The sequence below is a fragment of the Anabrus simplex genome, chromosome 1 (genome assembly GCF_040414725.1).
Source record: "Anabrus simplex isolate iqAnaSimp1 chromosome 1, ASM4041472v1, whole genome shotgun sequence".
Lineage (NCBI taxonomy): Eukaryota > Metazoa > Arthropoda > Insecta > Orthoptera > Tettigoniidae > Anabrus > Anabrus simplex.
The window spans coordinates 386,702,154-386,722,155 of NC_090265.1; the positions used below are offsets into that span (position 1 = coordinate 386,702,154).

The 20,002-nt window shown below is 39.5% G+C and overlaps 1 protein-coding gene across 6 annotated transcripts in view; it reads left to right on the forward strand.

Annotated features, from left to right (window-relative positions):
- Positions 1-11,702, forward strand: part of metro (membrane palmitoylated protein 7-like protein metro) — a 225,935-nt gene extending 214,233 nt beyond the window's left edge. For all 6 annotated transcript variants that reach the window (XM_067134964.2, XM_067134966.2, XM_067134962.2 and 3 more), the window contains 2 exons: positions 3,949-4,164; positions 10,691-11,702. In XM_067134964.2, coding sequence (XP_066991065.1) covers positions 3,949-4,125 — 177 coding nt within the window. In that variant the 3' untranslated portion in view covers positions 4,126-4,164; positions 10,691-11,702. The remainder of the gene's footprint in view (positions 1-3,948; positions 4,165-10,690) is intronic.
- Positions 11,703-20,002: the final 8,300 nt, after the last annotated feature.

Genomic DNA, 20,002 nt, shown 5'->3' on the forward strand with positions numbered 1-20,002 from the left:
TTTTACATGCCGACATCATATGACATGGAGTGACGAATGGACTTTTTTCCGCCCTTCAAAAATCCGACTACCTCTGCCAGGTTTGAACCCACTATCTTGGGATACTCTACCACTGATCACAAGTTGTTGGTCATGAAATGCCATCTGAAGTTGAAGAAATTGAAGAAGGGAAGGAATCCAGTGAGTTGGGATCTAGACAAGCTGAAAGAAAAGAGTGTGAAGGATTGTTTCAAGGAACATGTTACACTAGGACTAAATGGAAAGGCTGAAGGAAACACAGTAGAATAAGAATGGGCAGCCATGAAGAATGAGTTCAGTAGGGCTGCTGAAGAGATGTTAGGAAGAAAGGAAAGATCAACTAAGAATCAGTGGATGACTCAAGAGATAGTAGACCTGATCGATGAACAATGAAAGTACAAGAATGCAAAAAATGAAGAGGGCAGAAAAGAATACAGGCAATCAAAGAATGAAGTGATTAGGAAGTGCAGGGCAGCTAAGGAAGAATGGCTGAAGGAGAAGTGCAAGGATGTTGAAAATAATATGGTCCTAGGAAAGGTAGATGCTGCATACAGGAAAATCAAGGAAACCTTTGAAGAAAGGAAAACTAGGTGTATGAATATTAAGAGTTAAGCTGGAAAACCACTTCTAGGGAAAGAAGACAAGGCAGAAAGATGGCAGGAACATATCCAACAGTTGTATCAAGGTAAGGACGTAGATGATAAGGTTCTGGAACAAGAAGAGGCTGCTCATCGTGATGAAATGGGTGACCCAGTTTTTAGGTGAGAATTTGATAGAGCTTTGAGAGACCTAAATAGGAACAAAGCACCTGGAATTGATGACATTCCTCTGAATTACTGATTGCTTTAGGAGAAACCAGCATGGTGAGGTTATTCCATTTAGTGTGCAAGATGTATGAGATAGGAGAAGTGCCATCTGATTTTTGGCAGGATGTTGTTATACCTATTACCAAGAAAGCTGGTGCTGACAAGTGTGAAAACTATCGCACAATTAGATTAGTATCTCATGCCTGCAAAATTCTAACACATATTATTTACAGAAGAATGGAAAGACAAGTTGAAACTACCCCCTGTGGGTGGGGGACGTAGATGAAGAATACACCCACGGTATCCCCTGCCTGTCATAAGAGGCAACTAAAAGGGGCCCCAGGGGCTTTCAACTTGGGAGCGTGGGTTGGCGACCACGGGGCCCTTAGCAGAGCCCTGGCATTGCCACTTACTTGTGCCAGGCTCCTCACTTTCATCTATCCTGTCCGACCTCCCTTGGTCAACTCCTGTTCTTGTCCGACCCCGGCGGTATTAGAGCATTCGAGGCTTAGGGTGTCTTTCGTTTCACGCCCTTCGTGGCCCTTGCCTTTCTTCGTCCGTTACTTCATTTTTCAAAGTGACGGATCCCTACTTTTTCCTTTTTTTTTTCCCCTTTGTCTACCCCCTGTGGGTGGGGTGCGCAGACGAAGAATACACCCACGGTATCTCCTACCTGTTGTAAGAGGAGACTAAAAGGGGTGATCAAGGGATGATTGCATCAGAACAATCTAACTACTTGTGATTAGTACCATCATGCGGGGAACACCATGGGTCGCCTTTACTTGCAAGTAGTACCACTCTGTTAGGTACTCAATAGTTTTGTGATTCATAGCAGTAGAGCAGGGTTCACTGTGGGTTTCCAGTACCTGTGATGAGTACCACTAAATGCAGAACACCACGGTCTTACGTTGCCCATGATTAGTACCCACTATATGCGGAACACCACGGGAATACCGGCACCTGTGATCAGTACACCTAGGTGAGGAACAGTATGGGTTTGCGTTGCCTATGAGATTCACCATTATGTGAGAAACAGAGGTCTGCGTTACCTGTACAACGTGCAATACTTGTGAGTAGTACCATAATGTTTGGAACACCATGAGTTTACGCTACCTCTGATTAGAACCGCAACCTGAGAAATACCATGGTTCTCCTTTACTAGCGATAAGTGCCATTGTGAGGGACCGTTGACATGGGTATTGAACTCCTATCAACAACAAGCATCATCGATTCAAGATTGTGCTTTGGAAACAGTCCCTTGGTCCATAATATTGTTTCTGGTCAGATGAGGAATTGCGGATCGGATCCACTGATTGTTTTAAATTCATATTCATTCCTTCATTCTTCATCACGTTTTGAATTCTGGTCAGTGGATGTATTTTGTACTTTTAAATTGTCATTGCATTTCGTCTCATTTCGTACCATTAGGGGCCGATGACCTAGATGTTAGCCCCTCTAAACAACAAGCATCATCATCATCATCATCATCATCATCATCATCATCATCATCATCATCATCATCATCATCACAAGTTGAAACTGAGTTTGGAGAAGGTCAATTTGGCTTCAGAAGAAATGTAGGAACACGTGAAGCAATCCTGAGTTTACGCCTGATCTTAGAGGATTGAATTAAGAAGGGCAGGCCCACATACATGGTGTTCGTGGATCTAGAAAAGGCATTTGATAATGTTGATTGAACCAAGCTATTTAAGGTTGTGAAGGTGATCAGGATCAGGTACCAAGAAAGAGGAATTATCTACAGTCTATATAAAAATCAGTCTGCAGTGATAAGAATCGAGGGCTTTGAAAAAGAAGCAGCAATACTGAAAGGGGTGAGGCAAGGCTGCAGTTTGTCCCCCCTCCTTTTCATTGTTTATGTAGAACAGGCAGTAAAGGAAATCACAGAAGAATTTGGAAAGGGAATCACAATCCAAGGAGAGGAAATCAAAACCCTGAGATTTGCCAATGATATCATTCATTTATCTGAGACTGCAGAATATCTCGAAGTTGCTGAATAGTATGGACGGAGTCCTGGGTGAGGAGTACAAGATGAAAATAAATAAGTCCAAAACAAAAGTAATGGAGTGCAGTCGTATGAAGTCAGTTGATGCAGGAAATATTAGATTTGGAAATTAAGTCTTACAGGAAGTGGATGAATATTGTTACTTGGGTAGTAAAATAACTAACGATGGCAGAAGTAAGGAGGATATGAAATGCAGACTAGCACAAGGAAGGAAGAGCTTTCTTAAGAAAAGAAATTTGCTCACTTCGAACATTGATGCAGGAATTAGAAACTTGTTTCTGAAGACTTTCCTTTGGAGCATGGCATTGTATGGAAGTGAAACATGGACGATAACTCGCTCAGAAAGAAAGAGAATGGAAGCTTTTAAAATGTGGTGTTACAGAAAAAGGCTGAAAGTGAGATGGATAGATCGAATCACAGATGAAGAGATACTGAATCGAATTGGTGAGTGGAGATCATTGTGGTTATGAAGGTATGAATTATGACAAGCAGATTAGAGTAGATGTAGGATGCAGCAGTTATGTAGAAATGAAAAGGTTAGCACAGGACAGGGTGGCATGGAGAGCTGCATCAAGCCAGTCTATGGACTGATGGCTCAGACAACATTATTATTATTATTATTATTATTATTATTATTATTACTACTACTACTACTACTACTACTACTACTACTACTACTACTACTACTTGCTTTACGTCGCACCGACTCAGGTCTTATGGCGACGATGGGATAGGAAAGGGCTAGGAATGGGAAGGAAGCGGCCGTGGCCTTAATTAAGGTACAGCCCCAGCATTTACCTAGTGTAAAAATGGGAAACCATCTTCAAGGCTGCCGACAGTGGGGTTTGAACCCATTATCTTTCGAATGCAAGCTCAAACAACAGTTTACAGTAATGAAATACATTTTGCTAAAGTACAAAGGGGATGGAAGTGTTTTGGCATCGAACAAGTGTTTGTATCTAATGTAGAGAAAATATACTTAAGTGTTTCTTCCACCATACTCCCTGTGATGTTGCAATTACACCTTTGGTATTCTTATGCTACAGTAGTCTGATTCTTGTTGTATGTATAAGGTTCTTACTTTTATGTTCTCTCTTTCAGGATGAAGAATTTCATGAAATGCTGCATAGTGCTGAGCGTATTGAATTTTTGTACATTCATTTGTTTGATGAAGTAATAGTGAACGCTGACCTCTCTACAGCTTTTGAACAACTTGTTCAAGCAGTAAGTAGGGTTGAGACAGAACCTCTGTGGGTGCCTGCTTCGTGGGTTCAGTGACATCGTTAACATATATGTGTGATGTACAGTTGTATTAAGGTATGTTTACTACTATTTAATTCAGTAAAGTAAATGGCTACATGTATTCTATGTTTCTCATGTACACTGTATGTATGACATGTCAACACTAGTTGTGCAGGAAGAAAGGATGCACCATTGCAGAGGAGCCAATCTGAAGTATATATTGAGGGGAGCCAGACACTTTCTTAGGCTTAGTTTTCAGCCTCAGGCAGAGGTGTCTCCATAATCTTGTTAATAGGAAACACCCAAAGAAATAGACAATTAATACAGTTTCTTTCATTCAATTAAATTGTTTTATAATTATTACACATTACACCACTGCAGGATTAATATGGTATAATAAAGTCTTGACTTGTTTGTGTTGCTGAATAACATTTTTACAGTGAAAGTTGATTAATTTCATTTCAGATTGAAGTGAAAGCTCATCTAGTTGTATTTTTATCTTGAACTTGCCATTGACTTCCTGGAGTTTTTGATCCTTGCTTATGACTTACCGATGATTTTTCTTGACTTACAATGAAGGTTTTATGCCTTATAATTAAAAATATATCCATTTTCCTTTTACACACTAATACTCACATTAGTACAGTAGAGAAACACCAAGTCCAGCGCTGGGCTTGCATGTTTCTTTTAAGACGTCGATGAGATGGTTCAAGAATTATGCCACACGGTGGGACTTTCCTCACTCGTGGCTACTGGATTCCCGCTTATCTCTACTACTTTACTGCACTCTGCAAGCTTGCAACTCTTCTTCTTTTATCATATTTCCCACACCCTGATGGGGTTGTGGGTGCGATCTCTGTTGAACATGGGAACTTTAGCGTATTGTATGGCCAGATGCCCTTCCCGATGCAAAAAAATATTACATTTATATCTTTGTTCATTCGACTTCTGTGTTGTTTTCTTTAAAGGGTTGCTGCCATATCTATTGGGATTTAAATGCCCCTGTCAAGAAACACGGTAGTTCCAGCTGGGCAGCCACAGAAAGTTAAGAGTGGAAGGAAATATTGAAACTACACCGGCACCACTCTGCTGTTACATACCTGACACTGTTAGAAAAAATGCTAGGAGAGAGACTAAGGAAGATAGTGGAACTTTTACTTGAAGAACAACATGGCTTCAGGAAAGATTGGAGCACTGCAGATCTCTTTTTTGCAGTGAGAATTCTGACAGAAAAATACTGGAAATATGAACAGAACCTTATATTTTTGGGCATTGAAAAGGCCTTTGACAGTGTTTTTTTGGGATAAGATCTGAGAATGCCTTGAAGGTCTTCAAGCCCCAAAATTCTTGATTAACAAGATGAAGATGATCCACCAGAATTGTTACAGCTGTGTCCAGATAGGCAATGGAATATCTTGAATGGTCTGAGATGAAGAGAGGAGTTCAGCAAGGAAATATCTTATCACCGCTCTTGTTCATCACAGTATTGGGCCACACCACGAAATCTATAAAGGAAATTGGCAATAAACAAAATACCTTGGTATTTGCTGACGATGTATTGGTATGAAGAAAATAAACAAAACAAAAAAACAAGCAGAAATACAGGAGAAACTGCCTCTTCGGAACAACAAATTCAAAGAATTTGAGCGGGAAGAGAATAAAACAAAGAACATAGAAATGACTATGAAAAGAAACAGAATGGATTCAAACATCTACTGTATTTAGAGGGAACCAAATTAGAATCAGCTTCCACTTCAAGAACCTTAGAATTTTAATCTCAAAAAGAAACGTATTCAAACAGGAGTTTCTCAGTAGGACCCAGAAAGCTTCCAACTTTTACAATCAAGTCAGAAACCTACTTTGGGACAGCAAAATGCCCCAAGAAAACCAAAATAATTTTGTATCAGATGTATTTTTTTTTTTTTTTTTTTTTTTTAACCAACTCTCATCTGGTTCGGAAACATGTACTCTACTAAGCAAAGACCTCAGAAGAATTCAAGCAACAAAAATGAGATTCATCAGAACTGTGAATTAAAAAAACCAGAAGACACATGATCAGGAAAGAGTGAATAGCATTAAGGTTCCTATAACGTATGTTATAAAGGAGTGCAGGCTTAAGTGGTATGATACCAATCTGGCAACCAAGAATGAGCTAGCTGGAAAATTTATAATGTCCAATGACGGACTATTTACATTGGTATTATAAATTTACTCATTCAAGACAAATATTTCAGATTCCCTATGGGAATTAACATCTATATCATTCAGTGGTATGGACGTGTAATGAGAATGGACACTGAGAGAATTGCAAGGAAATATTTCAACCTCAAAGTGGAAGGAAAAAGAATAAGGAATTTTTGGACTGAGACAGTGAAATTGGAGGTGAGGAAAAGGGATCCACGTAAGGACAGATTCAAGAATAAAAGATGTTTGATGAAGATAAGAAGAAGTGGCAGTTGCTTGTTTACCACACACAAAGAACTAGAATTGGAGAATGGTGATGACGACGATGTTGACTTGTTGGCTTCCTTTTCTCCTGTTTATTTGTCCTACATTCCCACCTTTTCTGTCTTTATTGAGCTTTCTTCTATCTTACACCTCTCACATCAAGATCAAGGATCTGACCAGAAGGTCCCTTAGTGATGGTTTAAGCCCACCCTGCTGATGAAGCTGGGCAACAGGATTGAGTTCACCAGAGGCTGCGAAGAAATGTATACAGCTATGTTGAATGGGGTAAGCGTGGGTCCACCTATTCAATACGTAATTATCAGTGATAATATAACTACAGTAGAAGTCCACTATAATAAGTACGGCATATAACGAGATTCCCGTTATAACAGTTTTTGTCTGTCTCTTCAAACTTCCCATATTAAACTGTGTATTAATCCTTCGGTTACAGCGACAGCCCTATCACTGACGCATTTGTTATTACGAGTGATTAAGCGTGCACGATTTTTTCCATTACCGGCATTTATGACCCAGCGATTACATCGCATGCGATTGATGATGTTTGGTATTGTTTCCTCGCTATGTCCACTAGCGAGCGCTCTAGTCGTCATTCGAAAGCGATGTTGGAGTCGATTAGTAATACCTGTCTACTACTGTTCCGTAAAGAAAAATGGAAATGAAAGAGAACATGTGTTCGTAATAAGGGCGTAAGTAACATGTCCGTTAGCAGTTGTTAACTCTTAAAAATAAAAGCTGAAGTAAATGATCACTTAATGTTAAATACTGCAATTAAGTAAGAATGGGATACATCTCAAGATATGGCAGAGGGCATAATTGATTTCAGAGGTTAGTTTTATATTTTCTCGCATCTGGTTACATTTTGGAAAGGCTAATATCATGTAAATTTATAGCGAGAAGGTTATCATTTCTCTATTGGCGCTTGATATGTATTTTCATGCTAGGCCTACATATGCAGTTAAGTTAGGTTAGGTAATGCTGTTTGAATAAGAAAACTGAAGTATTTGCCACAAAAGGCGACCTTCGGTATAATTTTCTCGCTATGTGCACTTGTGAGCTCTCTCGTTGACATTCAGAGGTAGTGTCAGAGTCGATTAGTAATACCCATCAACTGCTGTTCCGTAAAGAAAATTAGAAATGAAAAAAAGAGAACATGTTTTTTCAACAAATACATAAATAACAGGGTTGATAGCCATTGTTAACTTGTTAGAAATAGAGGCTAAGTAAATGATCGCGTAATTTTAATACTGTACACTGAAATTAAGTAAGAATGCAATATACCTCAAGATATAGAAGAGCGCATCACTGATTTCAGAGATTAGTTTAAATTTTCTTGTGTCTGGTTAAATTTCGGAGAGGCTATTCCCATGTAAATTTATAGCGTGAATGGCGCTTGGAACATATTTTCATGATACATATTGTGTGGTTAAGTTAGGTTAGATTGTTAGGTTAGGTAATGCTGTTTGAATAAGGAAACAAACATTTTCTACAAAATGCGATCGGTCATGTTCGGTACGGTATCGTTTTCTCACTATGTACACTTGCGAGGTCTCTCCTCGACATTCAAAGGCGATGTTGGAGTCGATCAGCGATGCTCGTCGACTGCTATTCTCTAAAAGAAAATTCAAAATGAAAGAGGATAACATGTTTTCGTAATAAATGTGTAAATAACGTGGCTGATAGCAGTTGTTAACTCATTAGAAATAAAGGCTGAAGTAAATGATTGCTTAATTTTTAAAGTTATCTACTTAAATTAAAGTAAGAATGGGATACACCTAAAGATATGGCTGAGTAGGTTACATTACTGATTCAGAGGATAGTTAATATTTTCTCGTGTCTTGTTAAATTTGGAAAGGCCGTTCTCATGTAAATTGGTAGCGTGGAGGTTAGGTTAGGTGAGTCTGTTTCAAGAATAAAACTGGAACTTTTGCCATAGAGGCCTGTGGAGTGATACTATATTTTTTTCAGAATGAAATTAAACATACACTTTCACATAGTATCGGATTTCAAAAAATAACAAACGAGCAAGCCGTAATATGGATATAGGGGCATCACTCTTTTTCATTCACTTAAACTTCTGGAGAAGATAATTGAAAGAAGAATCAGGAATATAGTAGAACTGTTATTGGAGGAAGAACAACACAGGTTCAGGAAGAGCCAAAGCACTACAGATCTGTTAATTGCCATCAGAATGCTAACAGACAAGCACTGGGAATATGGTAAGAACTTAGTGATGGTTTTTATGGACATCAAGAAGGCCAACGACAGTGTGCCTACGAAAATTATCTGGGAATGCCTAGAAAGTATAGGTGTGCCAAACTTCCTGGTTGATAAAGTAAAGATGCTTTATCAAAAATGCTTCAGCTGTGTCCATGTAGGGGATGGAAGATCAGATTGGTTTGAAACCAAAAGAGGGGTGCAGCAGAGAAGTGCCTGGTCACCACTCCTGTTCATAATTGTCATGGATCAAATCATAAAATCTATTCAGGAACATTTCAAAGAGCCTAACACGCTAGTATTTGTAGATAATATTCTGATCTGGAGAGAAATGAAGCAGAAGTATAGGAGAAACTAAATCTTTGGAATGGCAAGTTTAAAGAATATGGACTACACATCGGTAAAATAAAAACTGTTGAAATGACTATCAACAGGAAAGGCACAGTTTCAAACATTTTTCCTTGAGGGAACTCTGTTACAGTCTGTTTCTAACTTCAAATACCTTGGAAGTATAATTTCAAAAGATAACACAATAAACCAAGAAATACTTAATAGGACTTCAAAAGCCTCTCAATTTTATTTTCAAGTGAGAAATCTACTCTGGAATGATAAAATATCCCAGAAAGCAAAATTGACCATACCTACTTCATTCCAGTTCTCACCTGTGGACTCGAAACATGTACCCTACATAACAAGGCTAATACAGTAGTCAAATCCATACCACAGAAATGAAATTCATTAGAACAATGAACCAAAAGACCAGGAAGCCAAGCTTAGAAAGGAAGCAAACAGGAAGGGGGCTGGCATCAAAATACCTATTACTGAGCTTTTAGGAAGATGCAGGCAGACTATAATGGTTTGGTCATGTAATGAAGATGGGCAGAACAAGAACAGCAAAGAATTACTTTGACCGAGAATTGAAAGGGGAGAGGCCAGTTGGGAAGCCAAGAACTCGATGGATAGACGCAGTGAAATCAGAGGTCAGCAAGAGGAATGTCAAGTGGGAGGAGATAGAGGAACAGAAACTATACTTTGACAGGAAGAAGTGGCGAGCATTTGTACACCACACCCAGGAAATTGGAGCTGGAAAGAACAAATTACCCATTACAGAACATGAAGGTATACTTTCATTTTAAAGAAGTGAATTTGGACTCATACGTAAAATTTTCTTGCAATTGATGTATTTTACATAATATAACTTTACCCTTGCAACACTAACTTACTAATATGCTACTTCTTGTGTTATCTTCGCAGAGAACATTGGCAGCCCCCGCAGAGTAATTTATTTCTATTTTGTGTTTCCCATGTCAGAGTTGCAACAAAGTGTATGTTGAACCATTGTCGGAGGTACCACATTCAGATTTTTTTTTGTCTGTTTCCTTTCTTTATTGCCTTTATTATCAGTTGTATCTGGCTGTATTTGTCATACCTGAAAATGTGACCAAAGTAGGCTGCTTTTCTTCATTTTCAAGGGTTAAGACTTCATATGATTTCCTTACCTGATGGGGTACCTCTGTGTTGGTAACATGGTTTTCCCATGGAGTTTTTGAATATTCTGCAATCTGTCCTCACAAAAGAGGCCTGCAGTCAGTTCATTGATCAAATATTTACTATCCATCCTTCAACATTGTAAAGCAGGGTCGTAGTTGCTCACGAGATGTTTGAATTTCAAAAGCATGTTTCTTGCAGTACCTATTCTCATTTTGATTTCTACATCTGGTTCCCATTCCTGTGTTAGACAGCATCCTAAGTACTTGAAGTGCAACACCCTTTCAGTGGTGTTACCATTTAGGATGATAACTGTGTTAGTGACTTTCTATTTGTTGATTACATGAATATTGTTTCTGAATTCCTGATATGCACCCATTGTAGTTATAAGATTTAAGCATTTTCATCATATATGTGTTGCTTGTTTCAGTTTGTTGCAACCTACAGGTGGTAACTGAGCAGCAGTGGCCAAGCAGTATAGTGTAGCCTTGAACTGGGTGAAGAGGTACTGGAATCTGGAGAGATAGAAAGAGCTAAACTGAGGAACAGCCAGTGGTCATACATGGAGTTACGGGCTGTACATCATGTTGGGTATTATCAGACTGTTTGTATAATGTTGTTAATGTTGTTATTTTTATTGTAATAACTATTGATAAGTCCTACTTCAGAATCACAAGTTGCTCTTCTAGTGTGTAGACAAAGCATATCGTATATTATGAGCTATGTAATGTAAAATTGAAGTTTGTGTATATGAGATTCAGCTGTTATTACTAAGACAAGTTGAAACATATACGAGGATTTCCACATGGATGTCTTTTGCATATTTGTTAGAATTTCTTCATTGTGTGAAGCCATTGCTTGTACAAATAGCTTGATAATACTCGTCCAGTTATAGGGACCTCACAGTTTGTCTTAAAAGTCTAAAGTCTAAAATTACACAGAATGTAAATAGTGTAAAGTTTAATGCTTTTTGTTTAATATAAGTGGGGTAAAGAAAGAAAAAGTCATATACGATACTGTAAAGGTCGAGGTTCTAATCACCATGAGGGTGTCGTGTGTACGAGAAACATGATAAAATTGTAGGAATTCTTTGGTACTTCACATTGTATATTGAGAACATGGTTAAAATTATATTACTGGTCTAATTTCCTCAGTCTTAGGGATTATGTGCAGATTTGGAATGTGGAAGTTAGAAAAGCATATTCCAATCTCTGCACCTGTTAACTTTTGGCCTTCTTAGGTGCTTTTTTTAGTTTTTGTGTTTTAAATGTTCTTGACTGAGCCTCTGTGGCTCAGGCGGTAGCGCGCCGGCCTCTCACCGCTGGATACCGTGGTTCAAATCCCGGTCACTCCATGTGAGATTTGTGCTGGACAAAGCGGAGGCCAGACAGGTTTCTCTCCGGGTACTCCGCTTTTCCCTGTCATCTTTCATTCCAGCAACACTCTCCACTATAATTTTATTTAATCTTGTCAGTCATTAATCAATGCCCCAGAGGAATGTGACAGGCCTCGACAGCCGGCACAGTTCATATCCTCACTGCAAGTTGGGGGCTTCATTCATCCCATCCCTGACCCGGTCATTGACTGCAAAACATTTTGTAGGTTTTCATTTTCAAATGTTCTTGACTATAACAAGAGTGCGCAGGGAAGAACTTTACTAGCCGTACAAATAACAACATGGAAAATTCCAAATTCCCATGGAGGGAACTAGATATTCTTCACCAATAGAGCATATCAAAAACATATCAGATGTAAGGCTTTTCAGGAGTTTGCTCTACCAACCAGCATTTCGTCTTAGGTCTGACACAACCCACTCTGAAGAGTCTAGTGTCAGACCCTACCCACTGACGCTGGGTGTATCCAGGCGAGCTTATCAGAATCCTATATAGAGGCACAGTCTGACAACTGCATACGGGAGACAAAACTCCACAATGGAACCATTGCCCGCCTAGCGATTCCGAATGGAAAATTCCAAATTCCCATGGAGGGAATTAGATATTCTTCACCAATAGAGCATGTCAAAAACATATCAGATGTAAGGCTTTTCAGGCGTTTGCTCTACCAACCAGCGTCTAGTGTCAGACCTAAGACGAAACGCTGGTTGGTAGAGCAAACGCCTGAAAAGCCTTACATTTGATATGTTTTTGACATGCTCTATTGGTGAAGAATATCTAGTTCCCTCCATGGGAATTTGGAATTTTCCATTCAGAATTGCTAGGCGGGCAATGGTTTTATTGTGGAGTTTTGTCTCCCATATGCAGTTGTCGGACTGTGCCTCTATATAGGCTTCTGATAAGCTCACCTGCATACACCCAGCGTCAGTGGGTAGGGTCTGACACAACCCACTCTGACGAGTCTAGTGTCAGACCTAAGACGAAACACTGGTTGGTATAGCAAATGCCTGAAAAGCCTTACATCTGATATGCAAATAACAACATGGTTTCTGTTTATGTATGTATGTATGTATGTATGCATGCATGCATGTCATTTACTTAGTAGATAGTTAATGATGATGATAATAATAATAATAATAATAATAATAATAATAATAATGATAATGTTGTTTTTATATCCCACTAACTACTTCTGATTTTTTCGGAGACGCTGAGATGCTAGAATTTTGTGTCGCATGAGTTCTTTAACATGCCAGTAAATCTACTGACACGAGGCTGACGTTTTTGAGCACCTTCAAATACCTCCGGACTGAGCCAGGATTGAACCTACCAAGTTGGGAGTCAGAAGGCCAGTGCCCTGAGCCACTCAGCCTGGCGGTTGGTTGGTTGGTTGGTTACCCTGTTGTGATGTACATATAATGGTTATTTGTGTGTCTCTTATTCTAACCCCCTCATAAGAATGTAGTGGCATCAGGTAGCTAGCTAGCCTCCTTATGACCTGTCTGCATGAGTCTCTGTTCTGGGCATGATGAATTGCTTTTAGTAGGTTCTTTCCAGTTAGACTCTTGAGTTGATCTGCCCATCTCAATGGAGTACGTCCTCTGGGCGCTTGTCCAGCAACTCCCTTCAGTGATAGTCTTTTCCAGTCCACTGGGTCTTCTAACAATGGTTATTTAGCCTCTATTAATCATTTTGAAGAAACAAAGAGCTAGCTTATGTTTTATTATTAATACACAAACCCACAAACCTGGGAAACACTTGCCAAAGACCGTTCACTTTGGTGGCAAAGTGTCTGGGCCTCAGTTCACCACTTTGAACAAGAACGCCGCAGATATGAAGATATTAAGTGACAGGAACGCAAACTTTGCCAAACGCAGCCAAGATCCCCACCGTCCCTCAGCTGTACAATGTGTTGACATATGTTCTACACAAGAATTGACCTGTGCAGTCACTGGAAGTTTAAACACAAACTGCTGTGAATTGAAGTGAGCTATTAGCCAGTAAAACAGTAAACTCGGAAACGAGTAACTGCCGCCGCCCACGACAAACTACAGTGAAACCCCTATTTAACATTTTTACAGGGACCTGATTTTTTAAACCTTAAATGGGGGTTTACCTAAAATCGAGGTTTCAGTAGAAAGCATACCTTTTCCAGAGATCTTTGCCTTTATTAACATAAATTGTACCATCATACATTATTTACACAGTGACAGCGATAAAACAAGGAGATATCTACCCTACACACTGTACTGTAGTTAAGGTTTTTGCTTAATTTTGACAGATTTTTGTCAGTGAATGCAAAACCGCTTCGGTTTAAGGTTGTTCTTATAACGTTATACATGATTTTCTGTAAAAGTTGGGAAAGATACCAAACTTGCACAAAAACACATTAAAATTGGAAACAGCAATCGGTTTGTTTAAACATTTTTGCGGATGTTTTCCTAGCAGCGGCTTACTCATTAGCATGTATTTTCTAATTCCAGTAGTCTGAACACGCATATTCAGTTTCATTCTTAAAAATTGTAATAGCATCACCCCAGAGGCTTGTGGCAAACATTTCCATTTTCTTACTTCAAATGGCGGCACCTAACCCAGGTTTACCGCGCACATATTATGGAAACATATTTCAAGCTCCCTGTAGAATAATGATAACATTTTCATTATAAATTTACATGGGAACAGCCTATTTTGCAATTTAACAAGACGCGAAAGTACATAACATAACCTCTGAAATTAGTTACGCACACCGCTATATCTTGAGAAGAAGTATCACATTCTTATTTTATTTCAGTGCATAGTATTAAAATTAAGCAATCGTTGACCTCAGCCTTAATTTCGAAGGAGTTCACAACTGCTGTCATTGCACTTATTGTGAAAACATGTTATCCCAATGTTTGTTTACACCAGTCTGAGTTGTGAGGAGACCTCAGGCTCGCTCAAGATCGAATCTCTCGCGTGTAGCAAGGAGTCAATATGGAAGATGATCGATCGCATCAGTATAAACGCCGGAGTAGTGTGTGTGAATATTGATATTGGATAAAAACTAACATGCCCAAATTTGCCCGTAATGGATGAATCAGTAAAAGGGTTCTCATTGTAACTGAAGGATATTGCACAGATTAATATAGGAATTTTCCAAGGTTATAATAACTTTGTCATTAAAATGGGGGTTCTCTTCTGCTACAGCGGCTGTGGTCGGTTGTGTATCTGAGTCCAACATCTCACTTTAGCCCTAAGTGCCTGCGCTCTAAATTCCTCTTCTGCCTTGAATCATCCTTAGCAAGCTTGCGACGTCTTTTTCATATGTCCCATAACCAAAACGAATAGAAATAAATATTTGAGATTTTTAACATTTCCTCAATGCTAAATGTGGGTTTTGCCTTATTGTCAATTACGTTAAATTGAATATAAAATTGCATTGCCCTTATGGAATAATTTTCGGGACTGGAACTTTCTTCTGTTAAATGCGGGTTTACGCTAAAGCAAGGTCACGCAGTATTGGGGTTATACTCTAGTTATGGTCTACTTTTCAGATGTTAGACAGCATTGACATTTCAAATCTATCGATGTTCCAACTACTATGCAGTAGGCCTTGTCCAGACAAAATGAAGGAGCTGGGTAGGTTCACGTACTTTTATAGGAATGAGAAGGCTGAAGATATTTTCCTTGTGCTTTTAAGAGGAAGTACAACTGGGTAACCATTATCTCTCAACACTAATTAGAGGGAAAAAATGGAAGATGTCTCAGTAAGTAAAATAAGCTATAGGTAGGCCATTGATTTCTACATCCAGATCCCTGTGTTAGGCAGCATCCTAGGTACTTGAAATGCAACACCCTTTCAGTGGTTTTTCCATTTAGGACAATAACAGAATTGGTGATTTTCTATTTGTTGATTACCACGAATCTCGTTTTCTGTGGTGCCATCTGAGCTGAGCTTCGCCGTGACATAACCACTAGGTCTCTTAGATATAGCGAGTTTATAAGTTACCTAGTGTTTAATGTTGCTGTTCACTATTTCCAAGAGTTTTATGACATTATTTCAGTTATTTGGTCATATCTGTATTCAGTGCTGTTGGGACAATAATCATTACTAGGGTTTAGATGTTTAGGAAAAAAGTAATATTTTTTCTTTGTCTCTATTTTCTTTCCTGATTGGATTTTGATGCGAATCAGGTGATTATCGTCACAATTAAGTGATTTTTATTTGTCATATAAACGCATATTTTGGCTATTTTTTGTCATAAAGTCATATTTTGAACTATTTTGGTAGAAACGTCATATTTCTGTCATATTTTGGCGATCTGATGATGGCTGTAGCTGTGCAAAATCATCTTCTACTTATCGAATGCGAACTAGTGTTCACAAAACTGCTTCTTGGTATCACATCTGCAGTTAATACAAGTGGAATACCGTTTGTATAGAATGAAGGCCATGGACTTCACTGCACCTTTTACATGAATTAAATATGCACCAATAACATAGAAAGGAGCTTCTCTTTTTACAAGAACGTGTTAAGTGATAATTGGAGGTCTTTCGCGCCTGATGATTTGAAGATGAATCTTGTCATACACTTCAATTCCACCTGCGGATAAGGGAAAAGGTATGTCAGTTTGCACTATACGCCCTGCCGCCCTCCCATAATGTATTGAAAGACATCTACCTGATTCGTTTCGTGATGCTCAATTTAAAATAACGCATTTAATAACAGATTTGTTTCGTGAAGCTCAATTTAAACTAATGCATTTAATAATATTAATGAAAACATTGGCTTGAACGTTCCAAAATATTAAATGCTTATTAAATGCTGCAGAGATTCCTGCAACACATTGGACATAGCTGGTGACATTGCGATATAGGAGCTGGATCTGTCGAACGTAAACTTCTGCTACACTGTACAATCTGAGTGTGTACCAAATAAGATCGTGTGGCACTTGTCAGATGCTTTTTGAAGATCCAGGAGTTCCATGTGGAGTGGTTTCCATTTCTCGTGGTGGTGTTCCATTAGGAGGTATGCATCATGTATGGCGTTAGCTGTTCCTGTACCTTCACAAAACCACATTGGTTCGGAGTGATATCAACAATATTGCGAAAAATCTTTATATTGTAGAAAAGCAGGTGGATTGGTCTATAACTGGAGCAGTCGCTGACATCACCTTTACCTTTCCATATTGGAACTGTAATGCTGGTGAGCCAGATGGGAGGAGCTTCTTGTTCATCAGTGATTTTATGGAACAGCTATGCCGGAAACTGAGCTGCTTGAGGCTCATGCAGCTTCCATACTTCAGCTGGAAGGTCATCTGGTCCGGTCGCCTTTCCATTTTTCATTATATTGATAGCCATGGCAACTTCTTCAGCACTAATGGTTCATGGTGGTCCCAATTCCACCGTTGGTATTAGTGGTTGCAGATGGTCTCAGAATTCCTCTTCCAGAGGCTGAGGATCTTGGTTGGGCTTCCCAGTAGTTTCTAGTTTTCATCCTTTATGGTCTGATGTGCCCCAAATCCTGCACAGAGTGATGGCGATTCTTTGCTAGCTGATAGATCTTTTTAGCATCCTCTGGTGTGTCCAGCTGATTGTAGACAGCCTTCTGATGGCCTCTTTTGCCTTTGCCACTTCTGTTTTTGCCATCGACTTCAACTGTCGGTACTTCTGATGATCATTGTTGAGTCCTGACCTAAGCCAGGTCTTGTAGCCTAACTTCTGTACTTCAATGGCATCTTGTACATTTTCCTTCCACCACCAAACTTCCTTGTTGATGAAACGACAACCAAGTTTCGTTGTGCCCATGATGGTTGTGGCACATGCATTCAAAATATTGTTGGCTGTTGGCCAAACCCCAACAGCATTTTGACCATGTTGTATATCATACACCGTGAGTTTCTCTCATCTGTTGGCCAGCAGGCACGCCAAGCTTATCTGCCTCCCGTTGACTCATCACTCCCCGCTCCGCAGCATAGCACCAAGGACAGCACTTCACTCACTTTATCCGTGCATGACATGAGATAACAATTAAAATTAAGAAAATTAGTCATTAAGAATTAAGAAACTAAGCTTGTACCTTATGACAGGAGATGTTGGAAATGTTCTCCTCCTGCATCCACACATTTCTGGCATCGTCTTAGGAAACTCTGAATCACATGCGTAAGTTTGTCTTCCATCTCTTCTTCTTCTTCTTCTTCTTCTTTTCTAGCCTATTTCAATCCACTGCTGGATATAGGCCTCTTCCATGTGCTTCCATCGTCTTCGGTCTTGAGCCACTTGGAACCAGCGTGTTCCAGCCAACAGCTTTATGTCGTCGAGCCATCTCTTCAGGGGTCTTCCAATGCCTCTCTTGTGTCCCCATGGTCTCCAGTGAACAATCCTAGAGGTCCACCTGTTGTAGTCTTGTCGAGCTACGTGTCCTACCCATTGCCATTTTAGTTTTGCTACTATCTCTAGGATGTCTGTTACATTAGTTCTTCTCCTGATGTCCTCTGAACGGATCTTATCCCTAAGGCTGATCCCTAGCATCTGTCGCTCCATGGCTCGTTGTGTTCGCTGAAGCTTGCGAGCACTTTCCTTCGTCAGAGTCATCGTTTCCAGACCGTAAGTTGTAACTGGCAGCACGCACGTATTATAAACCTTGGTCTTCAGGTTAATTGGAACATCCTTGTTAGTGAGGATGAATCTTAGTTTTCGGAATGCAGTCCAACTCATACCTATTCTGCGAGGAATTTCTGCACGTTGGTTGTCTTTTCCAAGTTTTATCTTGTGTCCAAGATAGATGTACTCATCGACAGCTTCTATATATTGGTTTCCCGTTTTAAGTGGTCGACTCTCTGGGCTTAGTATTTTCGTTTTATTAATGTTCATTTCCAAACCAATCTTAGCAGAAGCAGTTTTTAATTCTTGGATCATGCTTTCTAGCTCATCTAGATTTTCACTTATGAGCACAATGTCATCGGCAAAACGCAGGTGGTTCAAATATACCCCGTTGATTTTTATTCCTTTATTATCCCAATGAAGGGTTTTGAATACATCTTCCAAGGCAAGGGTAAACAGCTTTGGAGAGATTGTGTCACCTTGTCGAACTCCTTTGCCAACTGGGATTTTATTGGTGATGAGGTCTTCGTCCACTCTGACTACCATTGTTGCTTGATCATAAATGTTTTCCAGAAGCTTTATATACCTTGAGTTTATCATGGCATTTTGAAGTGCCTTCATGATTGCCCAGATCTCCACTGAGTCAAAAGCTTTTTTATAATCAATGAAGGCCAGATGAATCTTGATGTTGTACTCAGTGGTTTTCTCCAGAAGAAGACGAATAGTCTGGATGTGTTCAACAGTTGAGAAGCCTTTACGAAATCCCGCTTGCTCGGCAGGTTGATAAAAATCCAGTTCTCTTGTGAGGCGGTTGGTTACAATTTTAGTCAGGAGCTTATAAAGGTGTGATAACAAACTCACAGGACGATAGTTCTCTAAATTTTCCATAATTGAGGCTATTTCTCTGCAAATATGTTCTTCTAAGTTTGTCCAATATGTGAGGGTTTCTTACATACACTTTATTTCAATTTTTGTAGCCCACATGCTGAGCTCTTCGAAAACCCGGCTTCATGTCCAAGTCGTCTTAGGGATTTTGTACGCCTATATTCTAATCTTTCTGTGATTTGATTTACTCTTTTCCTTGTTAAGTACATAGTTTTTTAACACTTAGCTTCATATCGAGTAAAGAACCAGTTCCTCTTAATTCGTTTGTGAGTTTCTGCATGGCCTCTGTGTGTGGAGGGTGTACACCTAAAAATTGTGTTGCAAATCACATAACGACTTCCGTGCAAAACTGTTTTTACATCATTATCGTACATAGATACCCTTTTCTCTACCCCATGTGCATATGTGGAGGCATTTTGAGAATCATACTCCGAAGAAACACTTCGCAACTCAAGAACAGTTGGAGCAACAGATCAACATTTAATGCGCGTTCTAAGCACGGACCTGAACTGCTAAGTACGGGCATTCCCATGCTGTCGCTGTGCTATGTAACAGAAAGTGATGAGTCAACAGGAGGCAGATAAACTGGGTGCGCTGCCGGCCAACCAATGAGAGAAACTCACTGTATATCACCAACGGAGGTTTTCAGCTGTGTGTGGTACTGGTTTGTTTGTAGCCTTGAGGGCTTTTGCACGAATATCCAGGTGAATCTTGATGCTTCTGAGGAGGATTAGATTATGTTTGGGTGTGATGTCTGATGGAATAACTTTTGTGGCAGTGACTGACTTTATATTACATCTTCTTACCAACCAGTAATCAATCTGTATATTTCTTCCACCACTGCTGTAAGTAATTAGATGTGACGGACGCTTCTTGAAAAA